Raw genomic sequence first — 22,887 nt, 5'->3', positions numbered from 1 at the left:
CATTTGTAATTAGACACCTTTGAGAAGCTGGGTTTTTGGTGGTTGCTCTGATAAAAAGGAAGTATTACGCAAAAAGCAATGGAGAAGAGGAAATGAGGGTGCAGCAGTCTCCAGTCTGATTCCAAGGTTCAAGATGTTGTACAATCCCCATATTGTAATTGTGGGTTTTTTAAGAATGAAATTTAATAATTATTATTTCTTTTTTTCAACTTATGCGTAATTTTTCAAATTGTTAGGACATAATACTTGTTAAGTTGTTTGACCCTAACTAGTTAATAAACAGAACTTTGGGGTATTAACTGAGATAGTAAGGGTGTTATTAAATAAGAAAGTCTGGGAACCTCTGCTAAGGCAATTCCCCATGTTTCTGCAGAGAGCCTGCCATATTGAAACCTTGGTCTTAGTGACTTCCCTTTCATATTCATTTTACCTTTTGTGTCCAATTGGTGCCCAAATACATCTGATTCCCCCTCCACATCTCTCAACTCCATACTTTCCTATTGATTCCCATTGCACATGGAACTCGGATGGACTTTAAGTAGACACAGGCTTTTGTTACTGTCCATCTGGACTATTCCAACAGTATCCTAAAAGACCTGCGTTTCCCCTCTCCCTGAAACCTCCTTTCCTACTGCTGCCAGAAGAACCTTTTTTATTCACAGACCTCACCATATCATTTCTACTGAAGTATTTTCCGGGTTTCTTTATTGCCTACCAAGTCTGAGGGAGGCTACATTTTTGAGCCTTATTGTATAAGTGTAGTAGCAGGTTCCTAAAGTTGATGGTTAATAACCATAATGTTTAAAATGACTTTACAGCGAAAAAATTTCTTTTGATACAGAAAGTCCCCAGGCTATGAACAGGCTCTATTAATTGGTAAGTGTATTTCTTGGAATTTGTAACCCATTTTCCAGTAGAAATAACCTTATTTGGGTTCCCAAAGCAGCTCATAAAAGTCAGCCAACTCATAATTCCCCAAAGTGTAGTAATTTCATAGAATCTAACCACCATGTGTAAAACATATTTTTATGAGGTAATGCTTCCTAATAACCATTTTTTTCAGAAGAATATCCTTCCCTACATGCCCTGCCCATTATGCAGGAGTTGGCTTACACTCATTGTTTCCCAACTTGAAGAGGTAAAAGTGGGGATAGAGATAGGTTATTGTTACTCCATCATTTTTTTTGGTCATGTCCAACACTTTGTCAGAGTTTTCTTGGTAAAAATACTGGAGTGGTTTGCCACTTCCTTCTTTACAGATGAGGAAACTGAGGCAAACAGGGTTAAGTGACTTCATACAACTAGTAAGTGTCTGAGGCCAGTTTTGAACCTAGGTCCTCTTGACTCTAGGCCTGATGCTCTAAAAACATATGATTAAAAAAACCTTCTGTCTTAGAACTGACACTAAGTATTGGTTCCAAAGCAGAAAAGCAGTAGGCAAGTGGGGTTAAGTGATTTGTCTACAGTCACATAGCTAGGAAGTGAAGCTAGGTCAGATTTGAATCCAGGACTTCCAGTCTCTGTGACTGACTCTATCCACTGAGCCCCCTAGCTGCCCCTCTTCACATGATTTTAATAAAATAAGGAGATGGAACTATATCATTATGGAGCTACTTTGAATAATTCATTATTACTTCCTATGACCTTGCTCATTGAGGAATCCCCCTCATGTCTAATGTTGGAGTTTTCAAAAGTGAATTGTGAGTTTTCTAGTTTTCTCTTTTGGTCACAATTGCAATTTCATTGGTTAAAGGAACTCCTGAGAAAACTCTTCCTCCCAATGTAGATCAGCACCTACTCTTGGAGAGCTGTGTGGGGCACTGAGAGAGATCAAGGGACTCGCTTGGAATCACGTTACGCCTCGGTCTTCTCTGTTTCAGCTGGGCATCCTTGGCATGGCTATCTGTGGGGTCATTGTTTATCGTCCAGACAATCGACAAAACAATAAATGACGCCCCAGTCTTGCTGATTCCTGAGATGTAAATGCTCACACTGAAAATTCCAACACTGGGCTTATTTGAGCTGGCTCCAACACATCCCTATATGTTTGTAAGTGCCCCGAAGCAACTCTACAGGAGATAGAAGAAAATGAATTGGCCCTAAAAGCCTGGGTAGGGGCCGGATCCCCAGTGACTATCTCCAGCTTTGGCCTTGTATGGGATAACTCAGAGCCCTTTGTAAGTAAGGCTGCCTCCCCTCTCTTGGCTCCCTGCTTTTCCATTAAAATGGAGGGAAGGTTCACACTGGACTCCAGCGATCCTGTTTCTCTGAGCACCTTATAAATAAATGCTAAGTAGCATTTGTTGAGCCAAATTCTCCCAAGGAGTAATTTAATCCTTCCCCCACCCCCTTACCCCTACATGCTGGGTCAGCATTTTGGGGGCTCTGCCTCAGCTCCTCTAGGCTGCTCCCCAGAGAGCCTGCAGGACTCCAGAACACTGCAGCTGTTACTTTGAATTAAAATCTAACTATTCCCATTTTTAAGACGCAGAAACATGGGTGGATTTTTTTCTCCTCTATAACACAGAGATTTCTTGCAACCGTAGATCCTCTGGTTCCTGAATTTAGATGAGGAATAAAATGATATTTTTCTCCATTTGCTCTATCCACTTCCTTGCCCATTCCATCCCCAACACACACACACACACACACACACACACACACACACACACACTCTACCACCAGTTTTTTTTCCTTCAAATTTTTTAAACCCTTACCTTCCATCTTAGAATCAATACTGTGCATTGGTTCCAGACAGAAGGGTGGTAAGGGCTAGGCAATGGGGGTTAAGTAACTTGCATAGGTTCTCCCAGCGAGGTGTCAGAGGTCAGATTGGAACCCAGGACCTTCTATCTCTGAGCCTGGCTCTCAATCCACTGAGCCACCCAGCTGCCTCTTTTTCTCCATTTTTTCAACCACATTCCTTGTTTTCATTACTTCCCAGAGGGGTCGGCACTCCCAAAGCTTGTGGTATCCTTTCATGGCATCCAGCCTTGGGTTTAGAAGACCTGCACTCAGCTTCTGTATCTAGGATCTTGTGGATTCTGAGTATGAAGACTTCTATAGACAGGCAGAATGCAAATGCCTAATGACTATATTTCATCTGTTATTACAAATAAGAAACTTAAATTTTAAAAAATCCATCACATTTCCCTCAAAATGGACAATTTGATGGGTCAATAAGCATTTCTTGAGAGGCAGCTAGGAAGCACAGTATATAGAGTACCAGGCCTAAAGATGGGAATATCAGGATTAAATTCGGCTGTGTGACCCTGGGAAAGTCACTTAACTCTGATGGCCTAGCCCTTGCTGTTCTTCTTTCTTAGAATTGATAGTAAGACAGAAGGTAAAGGTTTAATTTTTAAAAAACAATTATTAAATGTCTGCTCTATAATAGATAGTGAAATTAGACTAGTGTGGCTCCTCTAACTTTGTTTGCTCCTCCCTCTGTGCCCTCTCCCTCCATCGCAGAGAGGGAGACTTCTGACTGAGGCAAGCAAGAGAGAAAGTGGGAGAATGCAACCAAGAGAGGAGTCCACAGGACAAGGAAGCCTGGATAAGGCCAAGGACTTAGAGTCCAAGAAAGGGAATGGAACATAGCTCTCTGAACTGGGGAGGTGGGAAGGAAGAGAATGGGGAGTGGGTCAGTTTTTGTCCCACTCAGCCCTGCCCTGCCCTTGCCTACATCCCTGCTCCACCAATGGATGCAACAGCTGTTGTGAAAAACAGCAAGAGCTGCGTGAAGGCAGAGGGATACTGGGTGCAAAATACTGGCTCTAGAAGCCTCGTCTTTTCCCCGGGCTAAGTGCATCCCCTCTGCTTTAACAAGGAGAAACTGAATCTCAGAATGAGTTTGTGAGTCTTTATGTAAGGATCGGCCCTTCTGGATGACAGCAGTCAAACACTAGCTGGGAGCTGCGCCATATTGTTGATACTCCTTCACCTTCTTCCAGGGGTGTGCTGAGAGGGGGTAAAGTGGATAGGACTGAATTTTTCTTGAGAAGTCTTTGTTTTACATAGACATTCTCTGGGTCTGGCTGAGGTAGCAGGTACAACAGTTGCACAGTAAATAGATGTTTTTCCCATTCAAAAAAATCAACCCTTACTTTCTGTCTTAGAATCAATACTGTGTTTTGATTCCAAAGCAGAAAAGCAGTAAAGGCTAGGCAATGGAGGTTAAGTGACTTGTCTAGGGGTCACACAGCTAGGAAGTGTCGGAGGTCAAATTTGAACTTGGGACCTCTCATCTTTAAGGTCTGGTCCTTAAACCACATAGCCATTTCCCATTCTTATCATTCCTTTGGGAAGGGTCCCTGGACAGAAGACCCACATTTGAATCCTGGTCCTTTGTGACCTCAGACCAATTACTTCTCTGAAACTCAGTTTCCTCATCTGTAAAACTGAGTGGCCAACCTTTAAAGGCTCTAAACTGAGTAGTCTATGAAACACTCTATATAGTTAATGTCTGTTCCTGTGGGAAGATGGTTCCATTATCCCAAGATTGAACAAGATGGATAAGACTCATCAAAATCAAGCAGGTTCCAAGAAGTCAGGTTTTCCAGCTCAAGGAGTCATTCTGAATGGGTAAATGCATGAGATCTACATGCTTTAGACTGAAAAACTGGCTTGGCTACTTGAGGAGGGGGAGGGTTAGGGGACAGGTGGTCACTTCCTTTCTGAGAATTATGGAGAGCTGGGCATCTCTGCAGAATTTATCCTCCAGGGTGAGAGTGAGCCTTCCTGATGAGTAAGAGCAGCTTATTTGTTCCCAGAAACTCAGGTCCACTAACATACCCAGAATTCCACTGGTGGCCAGGAATGCTTCCTGTTACCATTTTTAAAATTCCCAGTGTTGCTGGTGTTGGGGCTCTACATGAATATGTGTGCATGGACAGCTGATAAACAGACAGACAAGCAAACAAACACAAAGCCAACAAATAAGGTTTTCTTTTTAATCTTACACAGATAATTCTTTTTTGGTCTCATTTTCCAGAAATCCAGTTTCCTGAGTTGGTTATGTCTGTAGTTCAGATATGCATATTAAAGTGAATTCTCTCACCATTTTTGTAAGTCTGCACCTTGTGGTGGCAAACTGGTCCATGCTGTCAATTTAATTGAATCCAAAATTCAATAAGCATCTAGTATATGTAAGACACTCTGCTAGGCACTGGGGATCTAAAGACTGAAATGAGAGATAGTCCCTGCTTTCAAAGAACTTACATTCTCCCAGAGGCCAAAGACGGTAAACACAGAAATAAATGCAAGGTAAAATGAGGAAGGAGGGAGATCGGGAGATGCTTCCTCTCAGAGGTGGCACATAAAGAGAGCTTGAAAAGAAGCTAAGAGTCCTTAGCAAGATGAGGCAAAAGCCAGGAGGGAGTGCATTCCAGGCATGGGGAGAGTGCAGGATGCGATGCCAAGTTGAGAAAATAATAAGCCATTCTGCTAGAAAATAGCATGTGAAGGGGAGAAATATGGGACGTTTGGAAAGTTAAAACAGAGCTGGTTGCAAAAATGCCAAACTGAATTATCTGAATTTTAACCTAGAGAGAGTAGGGAGCCATTACAGATGGCGGGGCAGGGGTGGAATAGATTTCCAGGATCACAGTCAGGCTTGTGCCTTCATAATTACGATGACAGTACAGTAGAGGATGAATTGGAGGTTGCAAAGAACAGAAGCTGGGAGTCCAGTTAGGAGGCTGTTGGAACAGTCCAAGTGAGTGGTGATGAGGGTCTGAGTCAGTGCGGTGGAAAGAAGGGGACAGATGCAAGGGATATTGGGAACTAAACCACGTGAAGCAATGAAGTCAAAAGGGCTGATGTAAAAGTATTTCCTTTAAGAGGACGGGGTACACATTGAAGGCTCAAAGAGACTGATACGATGTAAGTTAAATCTGATAGGGTTTTCAAAACTGACTTTTCTGGTTCCTACACTCTAAACCCCAGTGTGTTATGGAGGGCTGAAGGAGGATGGCCAAAGAGGCTCCTTTGAGAAATGTTGACCATGCTCAACAGAGAGATAAGCATTCATCATTTAGCTCTGTGTGTCTACTACCCATATAATTCTAAAAAACAACAACAACTACGAAACAGATAAATATTAATTAGGGAGATGGGTCATCAAAAGGCTTTTAAAAAACAGTAGCCTGTTTCTTCCTGATTAGACAATTTAGTTGGTAAAAAGCAATGCGAATTTAACATGTTGTTGAGAAAAGGTTTTGTGATATCTTAAGTGAAAATTGCTGGGAAAACTGACTCCTTGTTGGTTTTGTTTTTGTTTTGTTTTGTTTTGTTTTACAAATTTGCAATTTACACATAGCATATCTGCTTGTAGCAAAGCTCTTCTTGCATCAGGCCAAGAGCAAATGAATGTTAAGAAGTGTTCTAGAAAACCAGGAACAACATGGAAAGCATCACCCTTTTTGTGGTTGTTTGTCCCAAAACAACATTGAGAGTATACCGACATTGACAGACTCAATTATTTTTCTCTCGTAACTTTTTACAAAATTCTTAAATACACGTAAATATGTAAACACTGTGCTCTCAGGGAGCAGGTATCAGGCCATGCCACACCGTGTTTCCTGAATGGACTAGATTCAAGTGAAATCTATCAGGCGTTGGGTTCAAAACCAGCCATCTGAGGAGTTCTCAGCCTGTGGGGCAAAAACCACCTTGCACATGTCAGAGTTCTCTTGATGAAGAGGGAATTCTGATCCAGGAAACAGCTTTTCTTTTCCTTTTCGGGAGACATAGCCTCTGCCCGTCGCAAGTCTTTCATACTTAGTCACGTATTGCCTGCAAAATTCACGTGAAAGTTACATCCTCTTGCCAATGGACCATCTACATGGCTCTTCTCACTCTCCATCCCATCCCATCTGAATTGAGGTCAGAGAGCTCAGACTGGACACGTACTCCAAAGGGACTGGAAGTGGAATCAATCTCTCTCTCTCTCTCTCTCTCTCTCTCTCTCTCTCTCTCTCTCTCTCCCGCCTAGTTCTCTCTCTTTCTTGTCCTCTCTTTCTCTCATTGTTCTCTCACATTCTGCTAGTGCTGGGCTGCCTCAGAGTTGTGAGATCTCTCTCGTTTCCCTGCCTTTATTTTTCAAGCCCTTCCCTTGAGCTGGGCATTCATGCTGGCCAGCCCCTCAAGAATGCCGTTCTGAGCACACCCAGGAATTTTGTTCTTGGAAACCCTGGGGCAATATTAGGAGCCAGCACCAGCTTGGGTTGGCCACTACCATTTAGCTACTTTTTTTTTTAACATTCTTCAAGAAATTCAGGCCAAATGAAGTGCCCAGTGGCTCAATGTTTCATCTATAATGTCTTTTTTTAACCTGGAAAAATTAAATTTAGCCAATATAGAAAAAAATATCTTGATATTTACATAGTCCATTCTCCTATCTAGAAAGATTGAGTAAGGAGAATCTCTAGAATGGCTACTGAATAATGTCCAAGTTAGACATAAAAGACTTGGCTTAGAGTTTAGAATAAGAATGAAATGGACTCTCTTATTTTAGACTCAAGAGTTATTGCAAACAACACTTAAGAGCCGTTACAGAAAGGCTTCCTGGGCTGATGGCTAGGAACTGTGGGCTGGGGTCTCACTTGTGACATATCCTGGCTATGTGACTGTCCCTGGACCACGCTTCTGTTTCCCCATCAGGGATTGGACTAGATGACCTGCCTCTTGGGTTTCTTCTAGCTCTAGCTCTCAGAGCCTCACTTGTTGGGATGTCTAACTTCTCAGAGCCCCCAAGCACTTCTCTAAGACTACAAACTGACATTCCCCCAGGTGCTCATTCTGCCTTATCTGGGGGAGCTTCCTTACTGGGGGGCCTGATCCAAAAGAAAGGGAATAACCCAGGTTTAGATGAGAGAGCAGAAGTGAAGGAAGGAGCCTATAGGCCACACCAATTTAAACAGCCCTGTTTGGGGGCAGTCAGAGAGCCAGGCCTAGAGACAGGAGGTCCTGGGTTCAAATCTGGTCTCAGATATTTCCTTGCTGTGTGACCCTGGACAGGTCACTTAATCCCCATTGCCTAGACCTTACCACTCTTCTGCCTTGGAACCAACACACAGTATTGATTCTGTGGGATCAATAGATGGATTGTAGGTAAGGGTTTCAAGGTAAGGTGGATGGAAGGTAAGGGTTTAAAAAAATTTTTTTTTAAATAAAGAGCTCTGCTTCTAGAACACTAGAACAAGAAGGGTTGGACTTCTGATTCCACTGATAAAGGGAGATTCCCCTGCCCTGGCTGGGGAAGCTTCCTGGGCAGGTCAGTCTTGGAGCAGTGTCTAGAGCAGAGGTGTCCAACTCACATAGAAATAGGGGAGGGCCACTAAGTGAGCTTTCCCTAGGGCCAAAAATTGACTTAGAAAACCACATATTAACATTACCTATGTTCTATCTTATTTTTATTTTATTATTATTTTTGTTATAGTATTATATCATTATTATGTTATAATTATTATTTTTGTTAAACATTTTCCAATTGGCCATGTGTACAGTTTGGTTTAGAGTACTGAAAAAGTTACCCAGGGTTTTTTCCTTGAAAACCAGGAGCATTGTCAAAATTATCCCCTTTTTTATCCCTTCCACCCCTGGCCAAACCTCATAACCTGATCCAAAGTATAATCCAAAGGCACATGTCCCAGCTATGAGGCACATGAAAGAAAAGAATGAACGATTCCATTTTTTGATGATGGCCAATCTGATCTTGATCTCCTGCATGAGATCTTTGGGAGCTCTATTTGGCTAGAATCAGTCAAAGTCTATAGACACCCCTTCAGTATTAAGCATCTGCCTTCTCCTCCAAGGCTGGGCATGTTCCTCAGAGGAGCTGTGTGATGCTTTGGGTAGACCCTACTTGACCCTTTGTTCCAAAACCAAATGAAATTCCTGTGTAAATGTCAGTGTGACATTCTGAATAGAGAGCTGGCCTCTCACTCAGAAAGACCCCAAGTCAAGTCCCCGTTCTGACCACCGTCCTGGCTGCGCGGGCAAATCCCTTGGCCTCCCCTTGCTCTAGACAACTCAGCAGGTACTGATGAGAACTCCACTGTCGAAGGAGTTTCTTTGCACAATGTCTCCTCCATGGGTGAATTCATAGATCTGGACCCAAAGCAAAGAAAACCTCCCTTGCTTCTTACCTGAAAGGTGCCTCATCTTTGTCCATTTGCATGCAGACCAAGAAAGGATACTGCGAAAACTGCACTGTGGATATAAACTCTAGTCCTGCTTCTGTCTCAAAACTGGATTGTAGGCCGGCCTTCACAAAAGAGGAATCCACCGTGATGTCGCTGGTCACTACTACGGCCACCCTACAGGTGGAGATCAAACAGTTAACATTTAGCAAAGCCAGTTGTTGTTTTTGTTCAGTCATTTCTGAGTCTTCGTGGCCCGTGGATCGTAGCGCCCCGGGGCCCTTCCATTTTCCACTGCCTCCCACAGTCTGTCCAAGCTATGTTTGTTGCTTCCATGATACTGTCTATCCATCTTATCCTCTGCCACCTCTTTTCTCATTTTGCCTTCAATATTTCCCCACAAGCACGTATTAATTTCTGAGTCGGATGAATTCAGATTCGATAACCAGAAGAAAGGAGTTAAACTGAAAGGGTAGTGACAAAAGTGGGCCATGGTAGAAGAACATTGTACACAGAGACGGATACACTGTGGTAAAATTGAATGTAATGGACTTCTGTACCAGCAGCAATGCAATGACCCAGGACAGTTCTGAGGGATTTATGTAAAGAACTGCAGGAGAGGAAACACAGAAGAAAATCAACTGAACGCATGGGTTGAGGCGGACATGATTGGGGATGTAGACTTGAAACTACCACATCAATGCAACTATCAACAATTTGGAAATAGGTCTTGATCAATGACACATGATAAAACCAGTGGAAATGTGCGTCGGCCAAGGGTGGGGGGAGTGCGGGGGGTGAAGGGGAAAGTAAGAGCATGAATCATGTAACCATGTTAAAAAGGAATATTAATAAATGTTTAAAAAATTTTTTAAAAAAGTGGGCCATGGTGACCACAACCAGAGGCTCATTGAAAATTTTTAAAAGGGGCTTTAAAAATAAATAAATAAATAAAGTAAAGGAACTTCTCTCCTTTTGCCCCTGACAAGATCTCAATTATAAATATTAAAAAATGGTTCAACCAATGCAACTACCAACAATTTGGAAATTGGTCTTGATCAAGGACACATGACAAAACTAGTGGAAATGCGCATGGGTAGGGGGGGCACGGGGGGGGGTTGAAGGGGAAAGGAGGAGCATGAATCATGTAACCATGTTAAAAATGAATATTAATAAATGTTTAAAAAAAATGGTTCAAGTTTCAGTTTTGAGAACTCTCAGGGAGAGGGAACTAACTGCTGGGTTTGAAAAACTCAGAGTATGTGTGAGCTCATTCTTACCATAGACTCAAGAATTATTATTGACCAGACCTGTGATTTCAACAGAAAGGCCCTTTCATGGGAGGTTTATGACATTCTTTGTATTTGTATTCTAGCCCTTATCACACAATGGTGCTTTTAGTAAATGCTTATTGATGAGGTGATTTTATAGGTTTAGGGAAGGAATTCCCAGTAAGGAAGCTCCTGCTAATCAAGATCAGTAGTTTTAGCATCTTAGTGTTATGGAGTTGCTTGAAGCATTGAGAGATTATGGGACTTACCTAGGGTCACCCAGCCAGGATGGTTCAGAGACATGACTTTTAAACCAGGTTATCTAATAGAATATAAACTGCACGAGGGCAGAGGTTGTTTTTATTTTACCTCATTTTTGCCCCCAGTGCTCTCCCATAATAGGTATTTAATGTATGCTTGTGGAGTGATTACTGATTTGAAGGAAAATTCTGATGTAGTAGGGGGTGCATTTACTGAACTCATGAAAATGACAAACAACACTTGTGTAGGAATGGTATCACAGTGGTTCCCTTGGTAACCGAGCTTCATCTTGTGGTGCAAATGGACAAGTTCCTCAGTGCCTCCTAGAACATATGCTTCCCTGATGGGGGCTTGCCCTGAGGTTAGCTCATACTCTTATGGGACAGGCTGTTGTGGGAAGAACCTTCTTTTTGCGCTACCCTATCAGTGGGAGCCCACTTAGCCATTTTGGCCTTTTGCCTTTCAGCAAAGCTACGCTTAAACCAAGGTCATGGGAAGGTAAGCTTTTTTCAGCCAGTATTTTCTCTAGTAAATGTGCAGTTAGTCAATATAAAATTGTCACCTGGATATACTTTTTTTAAGGTTGAGTAATAATTGATATTTGAATAAATATAAAATGTCATTTCACTAATTCTTGAAGTAGGGGCAAAATAGACTGGTTTAAAGAAAATGTATAAGCCTAGTAAATTCTGACTGATGAAGTAAAATATTGTTGTTTTTAAAATTATATTTTAGTGGTTACTTTCAAAGCAAAGTGTTTTAAAAACCCCTGCATAAAAAGTATTTCCAAAAAGGGGGATGTATCTTTAGTAAATGTCTTGATTCAACTGTTAGGCCCTCTGGTGGCCAGCTCCTTTTAAATTTCTCATTTCTAGTCATTTTTGGAGAAAGCTAGAGGTCTAGTGACCTCTTTTGGCAACCTCAATGACAGTCTTTTTTTTTTAAATATAGGAATAATATTCTGCTTTGGGATAGTTGTCAATTCCTAGGCCCAGTCTAAAAGAGACATAATGTTAGATCCTTCTACCCCTATCCATCTCATGCTATCCATATGCTTAAAAGTCATAGGAAATAAAAAAAAATCAGTGAGCTCCTTATTTATTCTTGGTAAAATTTACTCATTGGGAATTTTGTATATAGAATTGATAGTTTAGGTATGAGTTAGATTAGATGACTTCTAGGGTCCATTCTAACTATGGTTCTTCTGTTCCAATAACTAATATGGGAATAATCACACCAATGATCTCATATATATGTATATATACATATACATATTTTTTAATATGCAGAATTGAAATCTCTCATTGGAATCCATCAAATGAATCTACCTTTCTACCCAAACCAAAGGTAATCATTTTGCCTGGAAAAGAGAAGGTTGATAGAAGCCAAAATCATCTTTAAAACCATGAAAATATGTAGCAAGAAAAGAAATCAAATATTACCTATTTCTAATAAGGACAGTGAAAGAAGAATGGGTGATATATAATCTGACTATATAATATGAATATGTAATATGAATGACATGTTTAGCCAGGTAGGGGAATTTCCTGGAAGCGAGTTGTTAAAAATTGGGATAAGTTTCTAAGGGAGACTAAAAAAAATCTCTTTCTATTCTATATTATCCTCCATTCTATATCTTGGTGGTCAGACCAAACTGGCCTGAACTGCAGCTCCTGAGAAAAATACCATCTTCTCCCTGAAAAGGGCAGTCCCAGCAAGTGAGAATTGTCAGTGGCTATGCGAGCAGTGGCAGTTGCAGCTTTGGGAACTCTCAGCCCACAGACAGTAAGTAAGGAGGTCATACAACTGGACAGAAAGAGATTACAGGGCCCCTTGCTGGCACTGGATGCAGCTGGCTCTGACTGGCAATTCTCTTGCCTGTCAGCAGTTCTGAGTTGCAGGTCCAGGGAAGAGATGGACTAGCTCTTGTGACTGCAGGGGAGCAGAACGAGGGCAGACCAGAAGGGCAGTCACCACATCTCTCCCTGGATCATACCCCCTTGGAAGCATTGAACACTTGCAGACCCCCAGAACTAGCCCTGAAAATAGCAACAGAAAAAAATCTGGAGCTTGAGACAGGGCTCCCCCACCTATAGTGAGCAGAACCCAATTTGAACATAAAGTTCAAAGGTAAGAAATAAACTGGAGAATGAGCAAACAACAACAAAAAAACTTAACCACCAAGATCTATTACAGTGGCAGGGAAGAACAAGGAATAAACTCAGAGGAGGACTCAATATAAAAATAGCTACCAAAGCCTCAAAGAAATATGCTAATTGGACCCAAGCCCAACAAGAATTCCTAGAAGAGTTAAGGAGATATGATGATAAAGGGAAAATTGGGAAAGGAAATGAGAGTGATACAAGGAAATTGTGAAAGAGAATTAACAACTTCATAAAAGTTATTCAAAAAATCCTGAAGAAAATAATACCTTAAAAAACAAAAATATCCTAATGATAAAAGAGTTGCAAAAATTTACTGAAGAAACTTTTTTAAAAGCAGAATAGACCAAATGGAAAAGAAAGTATAAAAATTCATTGAAGAAAATAATTTCTTAAAAATTAGAATTGAGTCAGTGGAAGCTAATGACTTTATGATACATTAAGAAATAATAAAACAAAGGCAAAAGAACGAAAAAAATATAAGAAAATGTGAAGTTTCTCATCAGAAAAACAACTGACCTGAAAAACAGATCCAGGAGTCATAATTTAAGAATTATTGCACTATCTAAAAGCCATAATCAATGATCAAAAAAAGAGCCCACACAATCATATTTTGAGAAATTATGAAGAAAAACTGCCCTGAGGGTAAATAATAATAAGCATACCCTTTGATCCCATAATACCATTACTAGATTGGTACCCCAAAGAGATCAAATGAAAAGGGAAAAGGAAGATATGAACAAAAATATTTAGAGCAGTAATTTTTGTGGTGGCAAAGAAATGGAAATTGAAGGGGATGCTTATCAGTTGGGAAATGGCTGAACAAAATGTGGCATATGATTGTGATGGAGTATTATTTTGCTAGAAGAAATGATGAGGGAGGTGGTTTCAGAAAAGCATGGCAAGGGGGCAGCTGGGTAGCTCAGTGGATTGAGAGCCAGGCCTAGAGACGGGAGGTCCTAGGTTCAAATCTGTCCTCAGACACTTCCATCTGTGTGACTCTGGGCAAGTCACTTGACCCCCATTGCCTAGCCCTTACCATTATTCTGCCTTGGAGCCAATACACAGTATTGACTCCAAGAAGGAAGGTAAGGGTGTAAAAAAAAAAAAAAGAAAAAAAGAAAAGCATGGCAAGACCAAAATCAATTTATACAAAGTGAAGTGAAAAAAACTGGGAGATCATTGTGTATAGTAACAGTAAATGTTGTAAGGATGATCAACTGTAAAAGACTTGGCTACTAAGCATTACAATGATCTAAGTCAGTGATGGACAAACATTTTAAAGAGGAAAGGAAATGTCCATCTGTCAGTCTTTTCTAAGGCAACTCTTTTGAAGTTTCATTGTATTGTATCCTACTCATTGTATTTGTCAGATTAGGAATAATGTCTAGGCCAGATAGAACATTTCAGGGGGCTGCATCTGGCCCCAGGCCGTAATTTGCCCATCACTGATCTAAGTCAATTCCAAAAGTCTAATGATGAAAAAATGAGGGAGAACTGATGAAGTCTGAGTGTGAATTGAAGTATAATTTCTCACTTTTTTTGTTTTTGCTTTTTTTGAAATATATTTTGCATGTTTTCACATGTACAATTGATATAATTTGCTTGCCTTTTTGGTGTGTTTGAATTAGAGTTAGAAAATTTGGGATTGAAATTTTAAAAAGGAAATATTTAAAATATATAAAAAATAAGTTTATTTTTTAAAAGAGAATACACACAAAACTATTTTAAAGCAGCTGTTTTTGTTGGGGCAAAGGACTGGAAAATGAGAGGATGCCTATCAAATGGGGAGTAGATGAGTATATATTATAGTATATAATTGTAATAGAATACTATTGTTCTGTAAGAAATGATGAACAGGAAAGAGCTCAGAAAAATCTGGAAAGACTTACACAAACTGAAGCAGAGTGAAGTAAACAGAACCAGGAGAACATTGTACACAATAGGAATACCTATGATGAACAACTGTATGATGAACAACTTGACTATTCTCAGAAATACAATGATCTAAAACTAAAAGACTAAAGGACTTGTGATAAAAAAATACCACCTGCTTCCAAAGAACCAAAGGAAACATTTTTTACTTGCTTTCTTAATTTTTTTGTTTGACTTTCCTTCTACAAAAGGATTAATATAGGAAAATGTTTAATGTGATTGCACATGAAAATTATATCATATTGCTTACCTTTTCAGTGGGTGGGTGGGAGAGGGAAGGAGAGAATTTGAGATTCAAAAAAAAAATTTTTTAGGGGGCAGCTGGGTAGCTCAGTGGATTGAGAGCCAGGCCTAGAGACAGGAGGTCCTAGGTTCAAATCTGGCCTCAGACACTTCCCAGCTGTGTGACCTTGGGCAAGTCACTTGACCCCCATTGCCTACCCTTACCACTCTTCTACCAAGGAACTAATGCACAGAAGTTAAGGGTTTAAAAATATAAAAAAAAATTTTTTAAATGTTGGAAACTATTTTTACATGTTATTGGGGAAAATGTAAATTTAAAAAATAAAAGAAAAATGAAATACATGGAGGCAAGAGATACAGAATATTTAGTGCAAAGAAGAGCAAGGATGCCAGTATTATTAGATTATAGCCTATGGGGGAGATAGGATAAGGTGTGAGAAGCCTGAAAAGGCAGGAAGGGGATGCAAATGGCTTTAAATGAAAAACAAAAACAAAAACAAACAGAAAATGTTCAGATTGATCCTAGAAATGATAAGAAGACACTGAAATGTACTGAAAGGAGGAGTGGGGTTGGCATAGCTAGATCTGTTTTTTAGGAAGATCAATTTGACAGCTGAATGGAGAATAGACTTTAATGGGGATAGATTTGAGGTAGGGAGACCACCTTAAAGGCTACAGCAACAGTCCATGGAGGAAATGATGAAGGTCTTCACAAGGGTGATGGCAGTAGTAGAGGAGAGAAGGTGGGCATATGACAGATATCACAAAGGAGGGCACCTAGATTCGATGTTTTCATGGCAAAGATGATGGTACTCTTCACAGTAACAGGGAAATTATGTAGAGGAGAAGGATTGGAAAGAAGAATAATGAGTTTAGTTTTGGGCTTGTCTAGCACTCACTGGGAGAGGAGTCTAGAATTTGGGAGCGAGGTGGAGTTAGATAAGTAGATCTGAGTATCATCAGTTTAGAGATGATAATTAAATCTATGGGAATTGATAAAACCAACAAATGAAATGGGGAAAAATACGAGAGGGGGGAAAAAGAGAGGCTAGGACAGAGTTTTAAGGGATACCTACAATTAATGAGTGTGACTTAGATGAAGATCCAGGAAAGGAGACTAAGGGGCAGTTAGGAGGTAGGAGATCTTATTTCTTTAAAATGTATTTAATTTTTCTTTAACTTGTAAAAAAACTACTGATCAACTATATCACACATATAAAATGGCATAGCCATGTGTACTTCAAATGCTGAGAAAATATTACTAGGTGACTGTGCTATTTCATTTCCAGTTTTCTGAATCCTGTATATGTTAGCATGCTCACCGATTTTTCACTCGGGTTTTAGACTCACGGTACCACAGACTGAACTCCATTGCACCTGAAATATCAATAGCCAGACCTCCCTGGAACTCCACATTGGCTTTCAGCCCAGACTGCAACTGAATCACCTAGAAGCAGAGAAGAGGCCACATGTTAGTTAATACAGGTCCTTTCCAAAGGCACATTCCCATTAGTTCTCCCCCTCCTCTTCCCTCTACTGCCTAGTCAGAATGGAAAGTTGCTGTTGGAAATACTTAGAGTCAATTTTCAGAACATGGCAGAATGTTAAGCTTCCATTGGGATGCCATTTAAGTTAAAATACGTTTCCTGAAAAAATAGTCATATTCTTCCTCTAAAAAAGGGATGAAAATAATGTTTAAAATACAGGTGACATTTATTTTAAGAGCTGTAATAGTTTCTTTATTTGAGAGCCCAGGAACCTAAGCCTAATCATGATCTATTCCCATTTTATTGCATTATTTTCCACAATTGTTATTAGGATGATAAGCTAGAAAGTGGTACTCATCAAGGAAATCTGGTACTGCCTAAGAAATAGAAAATTAATAGAATAAATTAGGTATACAATACATAGTAGTACATGATCATGGTTAATCTGGTATTTCATAAATGCAAAAATCCAAGCTCTTGGGATAAGAACTCATTACTTGACAAAAACTGCTAAGAAAACTGGAAAAGCAGTTTGGAAGAAAGTAAGTATAGACCAACATCTCACACTGTATACCAATATAAGGTAAAAATGGGTACATGATTTAGACATAAAGAGTGATATCATAAGTTAATTAGGGGATCATGGAATATCTTACCTGTCAGTTCTATGTAGAAGGGAAGAATTTATGACCAAATAAGTGATAGGGGGTATTATGGGAAGCAAAATGGATAATGTTGATTACATTAAGTTAAAAAGGTTTTGCACAAACAAAACCAATACAGCCAAGGCTAGAAGGAAAGCATAAAACTGGGGGAAATTTTACATCAAGTTTCTCTGATAAAGGCCTCATTCTCAAATATTTTAAAAACAAAGTCAAATTTATAAGACAATAAGTCATTCCCCAATTGATAAATGGTTAAAGGACACAAAGAGGTAGTTTTCAGAAGAAATCAAAGCTATCTATAGTCATAAGAAAAGATACTCTAAATCACTATTATTAGAGAAATGAAAATTAAAACAACTCGGAGGCACTGCCTCATACCTATCAGATTGGCTAATATGACAGAAAAGGAAAAATGACAAATGTTGGAGGTTAATATGGGAAAATTGGGACACCATCACATTGTTGGTGGAATTGTGAACTGATCCAACCTGGAGAGCCATTTGGAACTATGTTTACAGGGCTGCAAAACCATGCATTCCCTTTGATCCAGGAACACCATTATTAGGTCTATAACCAAAGGAGATTTTAAAAAAAGTAAGGGAAAGGACCTAAATGGACAAAAATATTTAGAGCAGCTCATTCTGTTGTGGCAACGAATTGGAAACTGAGGAGATGCCCATCAATTTGGAAATGGCTGAATAAGTTGTGGCATATGATTGTGAAGAAATATTACTATGTAATACAAAATGACAAGCAGGATGCTTTCAAGAAAAACCTGGAAAGACTTATATGAACTTCTGCAAAGTAAACAGAATTAGGAGAACACTGTACATGGTAACAGCAATACTGTACAATGATCAACTGTGAATGAGTTAGCTCTTTTCAGCATTTCAACAATCCAGAACAATTCCAAAGGATTTATGATAAAATGTGCTATCTACCTCCAGAGGGAAAGGAAAACTGATGGAGTATGAATGGAGATTTAAGCATTTTTTTCTTACTGTCTTTATTTTTCTTAGGTTTTTTTTTTTTGGTCTATGTTTTCTTTCTCAACATGACTAATATAGAAATATATTCTGCATGATTGCACATGTATAATTTATATTAAATTGCTTGCCTTCTCTAGGAGGGTGGAGGGGAATGAAGAAGGGAAGGAAGGAGAGAATCTGGAACTCAAAATTTTAAAAATATGTTGAGTGGTTTTTACATGTTAATTAAAAACTATCTATGTATACATACGTATATGTATACATGAAGACTAGAAGCTAGAAGAAAGTAGAGGCTAACTGCCTTATCCAGACTTTGCAGATGCCTGAACACTAGCAGAGTACTCATCATAAGTTAAGCTTAATCAATATTTGAGAAATGAATGAGTTTTTAAACAAGCCCATAATTTGGGGTATGTTATCAGATTAAAAAAATAAAACCTTACAGGTAGAAACATAAAAAATATATTATGAAGATTTAATCAATCAACAAGCATTGATGAGCCAGACTCAGTGCTAAGGATACAAAAAACAAAGGAAATAGTTCTTACACTCAAGGAGATTCTACAGGGGGAAAATATATACACATATGAGAATACAGAAAATATTTTCAAATTAAGCATAAAATAACTTGAGAAGGAGGAGAACTGGCCACTGACACCATGCACAGCCTTACCCCAATGGGGTGACTTTGGCAGTAGTAACGTGCACATACTCTCAACTCAAACTCATCTTTCATTTGATTTATGTAAACGATAGCTTCCTTATATAATATCCAAGACCTCTAATTTAATTTTCATGGGCTGAGTCTCAGAAGGGCATATTTGAAAAGGGTTGTTTCTTAGGAGGAGAAAAAGTACAGCAGCCAAGAAAAGCCTACCTCCCCTTGAAACAAAATGTGTATTGGGCAGAGCCTGGAAATAGAGAGATGACTCAGCTGGCCTTCAAGGTCTTTCATCCTCACTCATGTTCTGTATAAGCTGTAGCCACCTGTGTCCTGGTGGCCAACCCAGCAATAAGAAAAATAAATTGTCGAGGTGGCGTCCAAGTTCCAGGAACTGATAATCAAGTTAGGAAAGGGCTGGCAGGGTGATTTAAAATAAAGCCGTAATTATAGCTTGCTGCTTGACATTTGGCATGGCAAATCAGCAGTAAAGTGCAACTGGGATCACAGGCATTTTCCAGACTGATGCTGGTCTTGTCTGAGCTGGGCAGTGTGGCGAGAGGCCCAAGCCTTCTGCCCAGGGTCTGTGATGGGATATTGGCCTTCAATTCTCAATATTTTCTGCAAGTGCAGATCAAGGAGGCAGCTGGACCCACGTGACATGTGGGGTACTTTCAGAAGCCCTGGGGCTGAGTAACACCAGCCTGAGTTTGGAGTTATCCAAGACCAAGAAGTTCACTGAAACTGGCAAGATGACCAAATTCTTTATATAACTGATCTACTCAGTCTAAATCAATTATCTTTTCATCCCCTACCCAACAAAATAGCCCCTTCCCTTCACACACAGACCCAGTATTTAACTCTCTAAAGGAAAAGATAGATGCCAGAATACCAGAACTCCCAAAAATGGGGCAGGAAATCTTAAAGGAGAAAGAACATAATCACTGGGAAACTAAGAAAGCATGATTGAAGTTTACACCTAATTTCAGTTTAAAAGACATCTTTAAATGAAAATCCAAGTTCCTCAATCCATACCCAATTTGAGAGCAAAAATGGCAATCTCTATATCAGTGGTTCCCAAACTTTTTTGGCCTACTGCCCACTTTCCAGAAAAAAATACTACTTAGCCCCCTGGAAAATAATTTTTTTTAAATTTTAATAGCAATTAATAGGAAAGATAAATGCACCTGTGGCCATCACCATTCCCCTGGATTGCTGCAGCACCCACCAGGGGGCGGTGGAGCCCATTTTGGAAATCACTGCTCTATATCTATGATTAATCAACATTCTCATGATGGTTGGGTCTTAATGAATTATAATTTACATGTGGGAATTGGAATAATAGCCAAGGAGAATTGCAAATAACACATCATTCTCATAGTCACTTTTTTCTAATTAGAAGTGCTCCAAAATCATGCCATTTCTGGCTCAATAATGGCCATTTTCTGTCCTTCACTTCTCATGGTGTCCTTCACACACCAGATTGGAGTGTGGGCCCATCGTTCCCTTAGAGCTTTATGTCTAGGGTCTCACATTCTGGACTATGTTTACTGGATTACAAATATAGAGATGGAAGGGACCTCAGAGACCACCTAAATCTCTTTATTTCATTGATGAGAACACTGAGACTTAGACAGGTTCAATGATTTTCCTGAGGTCATATACCTTCTCTTTCCTCCATACTAGCCATCCACCCATCTACCAAGACACCAGGGGCTAGACAGCTGTGGGCATCTGGCCATCTGTCCTGATGTGAACTCTCTCCTCTCCTGCTCCTCTCCTAGCACTTGCTTAGGGAACAATATTCAATTTGACATTAAGAGTGCTAATGGACAGGGCACAACCATAAGCCCACTTATTACCCCTGTAATTACTCTGGACCAAAGCTTCTTTCCTGAGTCCCTTGTCCCTGGCATGTCACATCCCACTATTAAGCTTTCTGAGGGCAGGGCTTATATCTTTGTTCTCTTTGAAGCGCCATTCCGGCATGGCACCTGGCACACACACAGTAGGTGCTTAATACCAGTGTATCAATGTATCAAGCTGAAAAGCCAGGTATTCTAGCTATTTTTGGCTAGGTATTCTAAGATACTATTTGAAGACCAATTAGTTGGTGATAAATGTATGTATGTACCACGGTCCTCCCACTGAGTAAATTCTGAGTGAGGGAATACTGAAAAGACTTTGAGATTCAAGAAAACTCTTCTCACAACTAGACTCCTAATACCACGATATTGACAATGAGCTTTATGTAAACACCATAAAGCCCAGCTTATGCCATTTGAGCCAGAGGACAGCCTTGTGAAGTACGTATTAGCGGGAATTATAATCCTCATTTTACAGATGAAGAAACCAGGAATCAGAGAGGTGAAATGTCCTGCCCAGGGTCACACAATGAATAAGTGTCAGAGATGGGATTTGAACCCAGGTCTTCCTGACTAACGTCCAACACTTTACTGGCTATACCAACACTTTCCCTATAAACTAATGTGTCCTTTCTCGGGAAACATAATTTTGTTTCATTGTGGCTTCTGAGAAGCTTTTAGGAAACATAATGGATCCTTGAAGTATAGCCAGTTAACATGAATTTATCGAGTACCTCCTAGGTACCAGGCACTTTGCTAAGTGCTGGGCTATTACAGAACTCAGAGTGCTGGCCTGGATCCCTGCACTGGGGCTGCCAGAGAGCTATTTGCTTGAAGAACGAGATGGTGATGTATTGTGCTGTAGTGCAGTCACTCCCCTGCATCTTCTGATTGCGAGATGGATCTGAGGACTTTTGCCTCTGCCGAAGTCATTTATATGGCATTTATCTAGCGCCTGGAGGTTTGAACGGTTTTTTATAACATGATCTCATGTGATCTTCACAAACCCTGGGAGGCAGGTACTGTTATTATCTCCATTTTACAGATGAGGAAGCTAAAGCTGGCAAAGGTGAAACGGCTTGCCCTGGGCCAAAGGGAGTAAATTTCTGAGTGGATTTTTGAATTCAGGTCTTCCTGACTAACCCAGGGCTCTAGACAGGGTGCCACCTAGCCTCTAGGTAGCTCTGTAAGATGCTGCAAGGGCAACATCAAAGTACTGCTATATTGGAGGCAATGTTTCCAACTGTTTTCTGAGAACTCTGGGAACTCGAGGGCAGGAGCGGGTTTTTGCTTCCCGTGTTTCCCTTAATGAGACACAGTATCAAAAGACTCCGTTCCCTTTCTGGCTCTGTGACTCAGAAGCTGGAAGGGCCAGCCTGGGGATGCTAACAGTCCCGGCTCTCGAGCACCCATCCTAAACGCAGGGAGTTCCGCCCCAGAAGCCAGCTCCTGTGAGGCACGCCGGCCGGCGCTCTCCCCGCCCCAGAGAAGGGCCCCACCACGCTGAAGCTCCCAGCCAAAGGGCTGACTTAGTGTGAGGAGCCATCGTCCTAGGCCAGGAGGGGGAGCACCTAGGGACCCGTCCCCGCTGCGGTACAGCGGGCCTCTCACTGGCCCCTCACGCGGCTGCCCCGGGGAAAGGCCTGCTTCTGCGCACGCGCATGGGCGCTCATCTTTCCTCCGGATTATTTCCAGGCTGGATCCCGACCTGGAGGGGCTTGTTCCTTGATTGGATCGGGCTCCTCCGCTCCAGGCTCCTCTTCTCCAGCACGGCCCCCTCCACCTCCACGCAGGCTGCTGCTACCCTTTCTCCATTGTCTCCTATTTCTCCTGTACGGCCTCTGCTTGGACTGAGTGGTTCTCGAGCTGTCTCCCGCCTCAGTTTGTGGGCGCCTCAAGAGAGGGCCCCCTTTTTATCTTTCTTTCTATCCCCAGGACTCTGCAGAGTACCTGGCATACATTAGGTGCTTAAGAAGGGTTTGTGGTGTTAGACTGATTGACTGTCCAACATGAGAAATGCCCAAGTACATTTGGGTCACTTAAAACAAAACAAAACAAAACAAAACCTCTACCTTCCATCTTAGAAACATCATTGGTTCTAAGGCAGAAGATGGGGGGCGGGGGGGGGGGGAGGAAGAGGGGGGGGGTAAGTGACAGTGACTTGCCCAGGTTCACCCAGCTGGGAAGTATCTGAGGCCACATTTG

General features: G+C 40.8%; 1 protein-coding gene across 1 annotated transcript in view; it reads right to left on the bottom strand.

Moving 5' to 3' along the window:
* Nucleotides 1-6,481: 6,481 nt before the first annotated feature.
* The window catches only part of LOC123251498 (microsomal triglyceride transfer protein), a 78,447-nt gene continuing 62,041 nt past the window's right edge, over nt 6,482-22,887 (bottom strand). Inside the window, exons 16-18 of the mRNA XM_044680764.1 lie at nt 16,338-16,462; nt 9,150-9,320; nt 6,482-6,795 (exon numbers count right to left, since the gene is read on the bottom strand). Of these exons, the coding sequence (XP_044536699.1) occupies nt 6,624-6,795; nt 9,150-9,320; nt 16,338-16,462 (468 nt within the window). The 3' untranslated portion in view covers nt 6,482-6,623. The remainder of the gene's footprint in view (nt 6,796-9,149; nt 9,321-16,337; nt 16,463-22,887) is intronic.

This window comes from Gracilinanus agilis, chromosome 6 (assembly GCF_016433145.1).
Source record: "Gracilinanus agilis isolate LMUSP501 chromosome 6, AgileGrace, whole genome shotgun sequence".
Taxonomy (NCBI): Eukaryota; Metazoa; Chordata; class Mammalia; order Didelphimorphia; family Didelphidae; genus Gracilinanus; species Gracilinanus agilis.
The sequence above is the reverse complement of the archived record's forward strand: the minus strand, read 5'-3'. Positions and strand labels throughout refer to the sequence as shown.